The sequence below is a fragment of the Salvelinus sp. IW2-2015 genome, linkage group LG25, assembly GCF_002910315.2.
Source record: "Salvelinus sp. IW2-2015 linkage group LG25, ASM291031v2, whole genome shotgun sequence".
NCBI lineage: Eukaryota > Metazoa > Chordata > Actinopteri > Salmoniformes > Salmonidae > Salvelinus > Salvelinus sp. IW2-2015.
Window position 1 is genome coordinate 16,287,259 of NC_036865.1, and position 12,594 is coordinate 16,299,852.

General features: G+C 40.8%; 1 protein-coding gene across 1 annotated transcript in view; it reads right to left on the minus strand.

Annotated features, from left to right (window-relative positions):
• LOC111951581 (VPS10 domain-containing receptor SorCS1-like) overlaps positions 1–12,594 on the minus strand; it is a 61,561-nt gene that overhangs the window by 4,738 nt on the left and 44,229 nt on the right. The window contains exons 17-26 of the mRNA XM_023969744.2: positions 9,461–9,574; positions 9,154–9,325; positions 7,170–7,356; positions 6,859–6,992; positions 6,290–6,413; positions 5,689–5,801; positions 4,686–4,820; positions 2,895–2,994; positions 1,678–1,786; positions 465–619 (exon numbers count right to left, since the gene is read on the minus strand). Coding sequence (XP_023825512.1) covers positions 465–619; positions 1,678–1,786; positions 2,895–2,994; positions 4,686–4,820; positions 5,689–5,801; positions 6,290–6,413; positions 6,859–6,992; positions 7,170–7,356; positions 9,154–9,325; positions 9,461–9,574 — 1,343 coding nt within the window. The remainder of the gene's footprint in view (positions 1–464; positions 620–1,677; positions 1,787–2,894; positions 2,995–4,685; positions 4,821–5,688; positions 5,802–6,289; positions 6,414–6,858; positions 6,993–7,169; positions 7,357–9,153; positions 9,326–9,460; positions 9,575–12,594) is intronic.

The following is a 12,594-nucleotide window of genomic DNA, read 5'->3' on the forward strand; positions in this document are numbered from 1 at the left end:
CAGTACCAATGCAAACCTATGGGAACGTATTAACTTAAATGATGAACGTAAGGACATTTTAATTTCAATTCATTGATTTGATCTACCTGTGAAACCTTTTTTTTTTTTTTTAAATAAGCCAAGCAATAAAAGGATAGTGCAACATGTTGGCAATTAATGTTGGCCTTGTTTCTACTTCCCCAGAGTCAGATGAACTCATGGATACCATTGGTATGTCTCTGCGTGCAGTTTGAAGGAAGTTGAAGGTAGTTTCTGGTATCATGTTAGCTGTTAGCAATGGCTCCAGAAACGACCTTCAACTGACTTCAAACTCTAAGCAGAGATATAACAATGGTATCTATGAGTTCAGCTGACTCTGGGTAAGTAGAAAAAAAGGACTTGATTGCCAAAATGTCGCACTATCCCTTGGCATGAGTTATTCTTGATTACTTATCAGTAATTGCCCTTTATGAAGGATACCTTACCTATGCCACGTGCATCTGGCCCTGTGTCCAAGTGCTCCAAAGAGGTCACCATGTCTCCCTCAGGATTTGGGACAGCTATGGACGCCACCGTAGGGATCACTTCCTGTTGTTTCTCTGACCTCTCCTCTGTGTATATGTTGATGCCAGGGATCTTCCTATAGGAAATATACATTGTACAAAAGAGTTAAGAGGAACAGCAAAGGAATAGTAAATACATCGTTATCTACTTAATCCCTTCTGTAATATATCTCATAAAATATACTGTATTTACCACCAATGAGGGAAAATGGAGTAACACTCCCTGTAAAATTGTCTGATAATTCTGGGTTTCATGGGGTAGTTACAGTCCCTTTTCATTCTGGTGATAAATGTTAAACTATGTACTACCCTCATTATGTCTTGAAAAGTGACAGATTCACACACTTAACATCATTTTATAGCTGCAATATTGAACTTTTTGGGTGACCCGACCAAATTCACATAGTTACATAGTGAGTTATAGATCTGTCATTGTCAATGAAAGCAAGTCTAAGAAGCTGTAGATCTGTTCTATGTGCGCTATTTCTATGCCTCCCGTTCTTACGTTTTGTTTTTGCATCTTTTACAGCGGTTTAGATGGCACAATGATTCTCTCTCTACCCAATGACTTCTTGTTTTGTCACAAACTGAAATTAGGCGAGCTATTCGAATTTTAGGAAATAGTGGTGCGATTTCTGCATAATGCACCTTTAACTTGTGGGAGAGTGTGCTCTTTTGCAATGTAATGGAAGCAGAGGATACTATCCATTTCATATGGCATTGTATGTTGTCTCAGGTCTTAACTTTTCAACCATTGCTGCCATTCTGTTGAATGCCTCACCCTGACTGGCTCTATTTAGCATTTCAGAAAGGTCAACTTTCACATTGTCAGATAGATTAATATTGATAAACTGCAGAATACTGACACCCATTCAGAACTTAGAGAATTGATTAAACTGTAATTCCCAGGAATATTCAAGAGGATAGGAAAGAGAAGAGTGGCTTCGAAGAAGTTCAATTGTTAGGATTACTCTAAAGATAGTTAATTATATTTTGGCTCGTTTTAGCTATTGGATTTGAGGAGTAAGATGTACAGATGAATTTGCTTAAGGATTGGTGTGTGAGAATGGCCTGAATTGACAATATCACTCTCATTTGAATCAGCTTCATTAAAATGAAGTCCGGGATACCTTACCTTTTGAACTTGTAGATAACGAAAACTGCCAAACCCACAAATACTACAGACACTAGCATAATGACTGCAGCACCATTGTGCCCACTCTCACTGGTGTCCACGAGAGGAGCTTTGAAAAGAATAAAGGAGAGAAAAGGATATAGACATCAGACAAAGAGAGACATACAGGGTTCAGTCTTTTACTTCTGGCATCAAACTCCCAGGTGATGTGAGGCTTTTCACCAGGGGTGATATCTGGTCCAAGTTTTTTACATTTTCACCACCATAGTGTAACTGAATTTGACCTTAACAATCAAAAACAACATGAGTTATGTCTTTCTTATATCATTCTCATGAAGATATTGTGGCAGTAGACTTCTCTGGGTTGCTGGTTCAAATCCCAGGTGCAATATCCTGCTGTTTTGGCCTTGAGCAAAGCACTTAAAGATGCAGTCCAGGATGTTAAGCTCTCAAAAATTCGTAACATATCGTATGAATTAGAATTCGTAACATATCATAAGAATTAGAATTTGTAAAATGTCATACAAATTGCGAAAAATAAATAAATATTTTTTTTTTGTGTGTGCAATTTGTAACATATACGAAATGGATGACGTACTATACAATTGTGTACAATTTTCAGGGACACGTTTTGGCTCGTGAGCACTACTTTCAAAACTACTGGCTGAAATTATACAAAACCTTTGGAGCATCATATGAAAGGGATACTTCAGGATTTTGGCAATGAGGTCTTTTATCTACTTCCCCAGAGTCAGATGAACTCTTGGATGCCATTTTTATATCTACTAGCGTGCTAGCACAGAGAGTTCATCTGACTCTGGTGAAGTAGATAATGGGCCTCATTGCCAAAATCCTGAAGTATCCCTTTAACTTAAAGATTTGCTCAGGTGTATTGCTCTTTGGCTGACCCTGTGCTAACAACCTCTCAAGTATATGTGTGTGTGTGTGTGTGTGTGTGTGTGTGTGTGTGTGTGTGTGTGTGTGTGTGTGTGTGTGTGTGTGTGTGCGTGTGTTGTCTTGGGGGTGTTGAGACTGTTTCAACAAATATGAATACCTACTGAATATTCTACTATATGATAGCATCATTCCAAAATGGCCAACATCCATAACTCTTAATTCTAATTACATAGTAGTACTGTAGGTAGGACCTTATATCTGTAACTGCCCTATGACCAGACATCAGACTATACTGTGAACACAGCAGCAGACTGGCTGACCTGGAGACGGTCGTGTGGGGTAAACGTTAACCTGAACCCCGGGCCGCAGAGTAAACTGGATGAGGTCTTGGTTCAGGGCACTTAGCAGGACCTGAGAAAGCTGTGGAGGAATAAAACACAGCTCTGGTTACCAGCACCATTTCACACTCATCAATATTTAAACTTCAGTCATGAATAGTAAATACTGCTTTGTTTTAAAGTTGGGCACGTGCTGATATGACATGGAAAGGCCTACTGTAATTCAATTCCTGTCGAAAGGCTGACAGACCAATCATAGCAATTGAAATCTTATCAGGAAAAATTGCCTTATGAGGCAAGAGTGAGTGACATTTGAAAAATGTATACTGTACAACAGTATGTCGCTTTTCCAATACTTTTTTTGCTTTGGATGTTTTTTCTGATTAATAATATGGTAGGCCACTATAAAATACATTGCCTTAAGTAACCTTCTCCTCCTTTTCTTTCCAATACTCTATGATTTCCCCTGCTTTTCACACCTAGATGAAGCAGTCATTTAACAAGAGACCAGAAAGCCTTCCCAAAGCCCATTTGAGTCCTTAGCCATGGCTCACGTATTCCATCTCGTTCTTTCTAAACTCTTCCCATTGGTTAAAATTAGACTACTCTACTCTGTATGAATAATTACTTTTTATTCTAGTGGCATATCAGGGTCAGTAAATCTATTACACATTTTAATAAGCTGCACCAGACATCACGCAAGCACTCATGCACACACGCATGGACACACAAACATGCGCACACACGCCATGCCACTCACGACACAAGAATACGTGCAACAGTGAACTAAGATTTATTACCCCATTGTCTGTAAGGTCTTGCCAGGTAATCAGACAGGCTGTAGATAAATACATCCACCTAATTCCCAACTCAGGGTGCCCCACCACTAGTCTCCACACTACATGTGTCCTACTACATGATGCATCATTGTTAAATACCTATTAACTCAGTTCAAGGCTAACTGATCCACTGGAATTGTGTTTACTTGTTGCAACATATGCAAATATGTCCTATGCAAATACGTGGATCTGGGATTGTAACAGATGATGCAGAATAAGAGTGTCTGATGACGGACTGAAATGGATATCCATTTTACTATAAGCTTGAGCTGCTGAAATGCGGATGAAAACGTGGTGTGTTTTATCAGTTCTATAGAATGCCAAGAATTATAGAGCTGTTAAACAATTAGAGCGCAGTGCCAACATCTTAGTCATTCTATTCAATGTGGTTCTATTCGAAACAAACCCTTCGATATTGGAGTGAATGGTAAAGTATAGTGTGTATTAGAACTATCCACTTCTCATGGTTAGAATTGAGTTATGTGAAATAAATTGTGATGCAGATTACAATGCTGTATTGAGATGAATGCAGGTTTTCAAGGCTGAGGTTCTATTATTTTGATGTGAAGACATTGCCCTCTAGTGGTGGAAATGTGTCCTGAAAAGTCATTTTGTTGAGCTTATATTTCTAATAAAATAACAGTAGGCTCCACATGCACGTGTGATTAAAGCAGCAAAGAGAGAAAAACTCATTATGAGCAAATCATGACGCCACCATGATATGAATAATATAATCAAGAGGAAATGTGTTTCTACATTGTGCTGCTAGTGATGCTGATATTACTTGCTTGTATTGAATGTTGAGGTTGGCCTAACTTTGGCATGATTCAAGTAATGGAACTATGTAAATGAGAATAACAATAATAATCAAAAATAATTCATTAAAAACTCAAAATGTGGATGTGTTTGACTATGAAGCCGGGTGACACATTACCTGCTCTAAATGTGTCCCTTTTCTATTCATCGTCCCCTCTGCTGACCTTTTCTCTGGGATGATAAACAACTCTGCTGCTGTTGGCAACCCTGGGAGCACTGACACCAGAAGCTGCTCTCCATTGATCCCTGTGACCTTCAATTAAAAAGTAATGAAAAATAAATACAATTCTGGGATCTCAGTTTCTTCTTTATTTACATAAGGTTGTGTTATACTGTATAGCATTGCACTGTAATTAAGCATGGAAAAGGCTACATCCACCCAGTTTTCTGCTTTAGATCTCATTTGACTAAGTACCAGTCACTGTCAAGATATAATGCACAAATCAGCCCAAACATGCAAGTTCCATTTGACAGTCTTTGGTAAAGGGCAGGCCTTTTAAGTGCATTTGCGCTGTAACCAGAGGTCCCCTGTCACTTTCCTGGTATAAAACGTGGGAATATCTGACAAGACAGAAGGTCAACGTGAATGTTTCCCACTGTGAGGGGTATATATAGCTCAGTGTCCGTTATGTAACCCAATGCGCTTCTTGACATCCTGAGAGAGACGAAGGGGACTGACTGGAAGCACTTTTCCTTATATGGTGTACTCTACCTGTTATTTACAATAGGCCAAATACTTATAGGGAAATAACCTGATTTGTGGCACTTAGAAATGGTATACTGCTAGTAATGAAACATGAAACATTTTTGGTTCAGAGTAGAATCCTTTTCAGTTCCATATAGAACCCTCAGCAGAAATGGTTCTACATGGAACCCAAAAGGGTTCTACCTGCAACATAAAAAGGGTTCTTCAAAGGGTTCTCCTATGGGGACAGCCAAAAAACCCTTTAAGGTTCTAGATTTGTCTAAGAGTGTACCATTTGCTACCAAATTGTTCGCAATGCTGTTAAAATTACTTATGAATGAATCATTAGAGATCACCAATTAGTCACTGTAATCCCAGTAATTCACTGGTAAAAAGTGCAGTAGTAGCACTGTAGAATATTTAAAGAAGGACTCACTTGGACCATGGAGTCCTTGACCACTCTACTGATGTCCTGTCTCCATTCAGCCACAGCAGGATTGAAGGCGTCCAGATTAGAGGAGAATGCTAAAACGTGTGACCGGAAATATTCTACAGGAAAATACAAGACATGTTAATTGCTAATGGATACTAGATAATAAGAAAGAAACTGTTAATAGATCATAAGAGATTATAAATGATTATAAACTGGGTGGTTTGAGCTCTGAATGCTGATTGGCTGACAGCTGTGGTATATCAGATCGTATACCAAGGGTAAGACAAAACATACATTTTTACTGCTCTAATTACATTGGTAACCAGTTTATAATAGCAATAAGCCACCTCGGGGGTTTGTGATATATGGCCAATATACCACAGCTAAGGGCTGTAACCAGGCACTCTGCGTTGCGTCGTGTGTAAGAACAGCCCCCTCGTGCCTTATTGCTTAATTAAACATTAAACATCTATATTATTATAATGATCAAGTGGATGAACATCATAATCAATATTTTATATCACAGATCATTTACCACCTGGTTGTTAGAAACCCAGCTATAACACCTCAGTAATACAGAGAAGAGTCATTTCAAAGACCTCACCATAGACTGCAACAGTTATTTTGTCTTGAAGGACGGTGTTGCCTACTGACACTTGCACGGTGACAGTATGAGTTCCCTCCTTGTAGAAGGTGAAGGACATTCCTCCCACTAAAGTCACGACAGGCTTACAGACATAGAAATGGAATGCATACATATTTAATACATTTCCATTTTAGTCATTCAGCAGACATGTTTATCCGGAGCGACTTAGAATTTGTGCATTCATCTTAAGCTAGCTAGGTGAGACAACCACAATGGTAGCAAGTACATTTTCCTACAATAAAGTAGTTATCAGCAAAGTCAGTGGTAGGAGGAAAAGACAAGCGCATTTTATTTGTGTCATTTTTTGGGGGGGGTATAGTCTTTATATGTGTATAGATGATATTATCAATGATGCCTGTAGCATGTTTGACTATGTACGTTTTTTTGTATCACACCTCAATCTGTGTCACAATAGGTAGGTTTGTCCATACAACACACAATATTACAATTCATATTGTAAATGAGGCGAGTAAAGTTCTGTAAATCTAAAAAGTTTGAAGATATAGTGGAAATGTTGATTGACTGACCTCGGTGTGGTTGTTGAACCACCAGTAGTAGGTGACTGTTCCAACGTAACTTGGCTTTAGGACTGTTGACAGATTCACTGCTTTATTCCTAACAACCACAGAGGGAGCTGAAAGCTGCACTTGCTCAAGTGTACCTACAACACCAAACAACAACAAAAAATGTGTTTTCTTTCATGGAATTGTAGTATTTTCCTACTGCAGACACATCATTTACAGAAAGTTATTTTCAGGTAGAAATGCTGCAAAGAGCACCTGTACTGTAACTCTACAGCAAAGTAATTCTATCCGTCATTCATTTTTGTTTCACTTACAGGTAACATGTAGGTATAGTAAGACTCTCTCAGAGCCCAGGCTGTTGAGTGCCATGGCAGCCACTTGGTAAATGCCGACTTTACTGTAGGTATGTTTGACCCCATCTTCTATGGAGCTGATGTTAGCGTAGGATATGGCCGTCCCATCTCCAAAGTCCACTGTTATACTTGTTGTGGAGCCATCACCCTACCAATGGAAACGCATGTTTATGGCAAGATACAGTGTGCATGTTTAACATAATAATTTAAATGCACTATTTACAGTATATTGATTTCTATACCCTACACATATTCTACCTGTAGCAATACATTGTTATACAGATGTAGGATCTTCATTTCAGCCAGATTGCTACAGCAGGAAAATATTCATGCAGGAACAAGAAATTTGAATTATTAGTTGGATCATAATTAATGGCCATTTTTGGGAAAATCGAGTTTGAAATATCAAGGTGGAAATTACAAACTTCAGAAGCCTTTTTAAACCTCAAATGCATTACAAGTTTAAATGTCCTGCATTGCAGGAAAGTTCTCCTGCAACAGGCAGATCATATTAAGATCCTACATCTGTACAGTATGTAATAACTGTTGTATGACAATGGCTACAAGTGTTACACAACAAACATCAAGGCTCTTAGATAAGGCCTATGAACCAACAAAATGTGAAACATGATGAACTGCTGCTCATCTCAATCCATTGGTCGACGAATGAGTGTAGATCAATGTGAACGTAAATGTATTTTGTGCAAATGCAAATTTGTTTCCAACCCTGTTAGTGAGCATATGTCCTTTACCAAGATAATCCATCCACCTGACAGGTATGGCATATCAAGAAGCTGATTAAACAGCATGATCATTACACAGGTGCACCTTGTGCTGGGGACATTAAAAGGCCACTCTAAAATGTGCAGTTTTGTCACACAATACAATGACACAGATGTTTCAAGTTTTGAGCGAGCATGCAATTGGCACGCTGACAGCAGGAATGTCCACCAGAGCTGTTGCCAGAGAATTGAATGTACATTGCTCTACTATAAGCCACCTCCAACGTCGTTGTAGAGAATTTGGCAGTACGTTCCACCGGCCTCACTACCGCAGACCGTGGTGTCATGTGGACGTGCAGTTTGCTGTTGTCAAAGTTGTGAACACAGTGCCCCATGTGGGGTTATGGTACGGGCAGGCATAAACTACGGACAACGAACACAATCACATTTTATCGATGGCAATTTGAATGCACAGAGATACCGTCAGGAGATCCTGAGGCCCGTTGTCGTGCCATTCATCCGCCGCCATCACCTCATGTTTCAGCATGATAATGCACAGTCCCATGTCGCAAGCATCTGTACACAATTCCTGGAAGCAGAAAGTGTCCCAGTTCTTCCATGGCCTGCCTACTCGCAAGACATGTCACCCATTGAGCATGTTTGGGATGCTCTGGATCGACATGTACGACAGTGTTTACCAGTTCTCGCCAATATCCAGCAACCTTGCACAGCCATTGAAGAGGAGTGGGAGAACATTCAACAGGCCACAAACAACAACCTGATCAACTCTATGCGAAGGAGACGTTTTGCGCTGCATGAAGTAAATGGTGGTCACACCAGACACTGACTTTTTTTCTGATCCACACCCCTACCTTTTTTTGTTACGGTATCTGTGACCAACAGATGCATATCTGTATTCCCAGTCATGTGAAATCCATAGATTAGGGCCTAATGAATTTATTTCAATAGACTGACTACCACATATGAACTGTAACTCAGTAACATTTTTGACATTGTTGCATGTTGCGTTTATATTTTTGTTCAGTATAGAACCTAAAAGGGTTCTTTGGCTGTTCCCATAGGAGAACCTTTGAAGAACCATTTCTGGAACCAAAAAGGGTTCTCCTATTGGGACAGCTGAAGAAGCCTCTTGGAACCTTTCTTCTATGAGTGTAGCTTTCAGTAGTTTGATAAGATCTCTAAGAAATATGCCAGACCATTACCTCCTCCAGAAACACCAGGAAGGTCACGCTGTCCTCCTGGGTGGCTGTGAGTGTTCCCTCACTGGTGACCAGCTGCAGACCTCTGGGGGCCCGGTGGGGACACCTCTGTCTCCTAAGGCGGTACTTCCCAAGGGTTCCCACAGTGCAGTTATTGGACAGAGCCTTACGGTATCTACAACATACACACATACAGACATAAATAACTAGACAACCAGTACTCCACCTTAAATACATATGAAGAAATAAAACAAGGAAATACTCTGTCTACTTCACTGAATTACTTTAAATGGAGAAGGATTTACCATACCCTGTAGTGTTTAGGAAGCTGTCCCCGGTGGTGCAGTCTCTGGACACGGAGGATGGAACAAACCAGAAGGCAGCAGTGCATCCTCCATCACTCTGCCTCTCAAAGCCATAATCACTGTTTGGGGTGGGTGAGAAAAATCAATAAGCTACAGGTCGAGGTCAGTAATATGGATGAACTATAGAAAGTGGATGTCTGTTTTCAAGGTTCATTTGTTTTATTTCCTTGATTTTTAACACCAATCATTACTTAGCTTGATATACTATTCTGTTTGACGTGTTCAACATCAATATCACCATTAGAAATTAAAATGTCTAAATACACTACATGAAAAAGTATGTGGACACCTGCTTGTCAAACATCTCATTGCAAACATCTCATGGGCATTAACATGGAGATGGTCCTCCCTTTGCTGATATAACAGCCTCCACTCTTCTGGGAAGACTCTCCACTAGATGTTGGAACATTGCCGCGGGGATATGCTTCAATTCAGCCACAAGAGCATTAGTGATGTCAGGCACTGATGTTGGGCGATTAGGCCTGGCTTGCAGTTGGCGTTCCAATTCATCCCAAGTGTGTTCGATGGGGTTGATGTCAGAGCTCTGTGCAGGCCAGTCAAATTCTTCCACACCGATCTCAACAAACCATTTCTGTATGGACCTCGCTTTGTGCATGGGGGAATTGTAGTGTTCTATTGGCAACGCCAAACCCAGATTCATCTGTCGGACTGCCAGATGGTGAAGCGTGACTCATCACTCCAGAGAACCCGTTTCCACTGCTCCAGAGTCCAATGGCAGCGAGCTTTACACCACTTCAGCCGACACTTGGCATTGTGCATGGTGAACTTAGGCTTGTGTGCGGCTGCTCGGCCATGGAAGCCTATTTCATGAAGCTCCCGACGAACACTTGTTGTGCTGACTTTGCTTCCAGAGGCAGTTTGGAAGTCGGTAGTGAGTGTTACAACTGAAGACAGATGATTTTTACACGCTACGCGCTACAGCACTCGGCGGTCCCGTTCTGTGAGCTTGTGTGGCCTACCACTTCGCAGCTGAGCTGTTGTTGCTCCTAGACATTTCTGAGTCACTGAGTCACAGTAAGGCCATTCCACTGCCAATGTTTGTCTATGGAGATTGCATGGCTGTGTGCTCGATTTTATACACCTGTCAGCAACAGGGGTGGCTGAAATAGCCGAATCCACCAACTTTTGAACAGTATATATAGTGTATGTTTACTGGCTTTGGAACTCTGTAAGAAAATGTTATATAAACAAATATCGTATAAACTTGATTGATGGGCAGATGTCAGTGAACCTTTCAAAGTATGTTAGCTGGAATTAAAAGGTATGCTCCAGTAAACAAATGACAGCATATTGATGAGTGGAGTGCATACCCTTCATTAAGACCCACAAACACACACACACACACACAAAACACACACACATACACCTCTTCAAATACTGACATTCAAGCACACTCAACATCCTGAGACCTTTCTACATGCATACGCCTCCCCAATTTGGTGGGTGGAATGGATTCTACTTTACGGAGTATGAGCTCACTGAGACCATCATCAGGTAATAACACAGGAGGTGCATTGTTTGTATCTGAAAACCTGTTTATACCTGGAGCTAAATGCGTCCTGATCTTGTCCTTATCTTGTCTGTTTACACTTACACTGAGTGAACAAAACATTAAGAACACCTGCTCTTTCCATGACAGACTGACCAAGTGAATCCAGGTGAACATTACATGAATATCTTATTGATGTAACTTGTTAAATATACACTTCAATCAGTATAGATGAAGGGGAAGAAACAGGTAATTAATTACAGATTTTTTGAGATATGGATTGTGTATGTGTGCCGATCAGAGGATAAATGGGCAAGACAAAAGAGTATGTCAAGAGTGTGTCAAGAACTGCAACGCTGCTGGGTTTTTCAAACTCAACAGCTTACCATTTGTATCAAGATTGGTCCACCACCCAAGGGACTTCCAGCCAACTTGACACAACTGTGGGAAGCATTGGAGTCAAAATGGGCCAACATCCCTGTGGAATGCTTTTGACACCTTGTAGAGTCCATGCCCCGATGAATTGAGGCACAATCAGAATGTGGACAAGATCAGGACTAAGGACGCATGGTAGCACCAAGTGTAAACGGGGCTACTGTACACATAAAGTGGTCCTCGACTCCACTCCACTCCACTCCCTTTTAGATTATACGGTTATTCAGACCCCTTGACTTTTTCCAAATGTTGTTACATTACAGCCTTATTCTATTTTCCTCATCATTCTATACACACAATACCTCATAATGACAAAGCAAAATCGTAATTTTAGTTTTTTTGCTATTTTTTATATTTTTTTATAATGGAAATATTGCATTTACATAAGTATTCAGACCCTTTACTCAGTAGTTTGTTGAAGCACCTTTGGCGGCAATTACAGCATAGATTCTTCTTGGGTATGACACTACAAGCTTGGCACACCTGTATTTGGGGAGTTTACCCCAGTCTGAGGACCTGAGCGCTCTGGAGCATGTTTTCATCAAGGATCTCTCTGTACTTTGCTCTGTTCATCTTTTCCTCGATCCTGACTAGTCTTCCAGTCCCTGCCACTGAAAAACATCCCCACTGCATGATGCTCCCATCAACATGCTTCACCTTAGGGATGGTGCCAGGTTTCCTCCAGATGTGACACTTGGCGTTCAGGCCAGGCCAAAGAGTTCAATCTTGGTTTCATCAGACCAGAGAATCTTGTTTCTCATGGTCTGAGAGTCTTTAGGCAAACTCCAAGCGGGCTGTCATGTGACTTTTACTGAGGAATGGCTTCCGTCTGGCCACTCTACCATATAGGCCTGATTGGAGGAGTGCTGCAGAGATGGTTGTATTTCTGGAAGGTGCTCCCATCTCCACAGACAAACTTTAGAGTTCTGTGAGCGTGACCATCAGGTTCTTGGTAAACTCCCTGACCAAGGCCCTTCTCCCCCGATTGCTCAGTTTGCCCAGGAGGCCAGCTCTAGGAAGAGCCTTGGTGGTTCCAAACTGTAGTATCTGGGATCTACATCTGTTTATATTAGTTACTATGCTGTTACTAAGCAGTGATGTATTACGACAGTGTACGTTACTACACCTAATAGG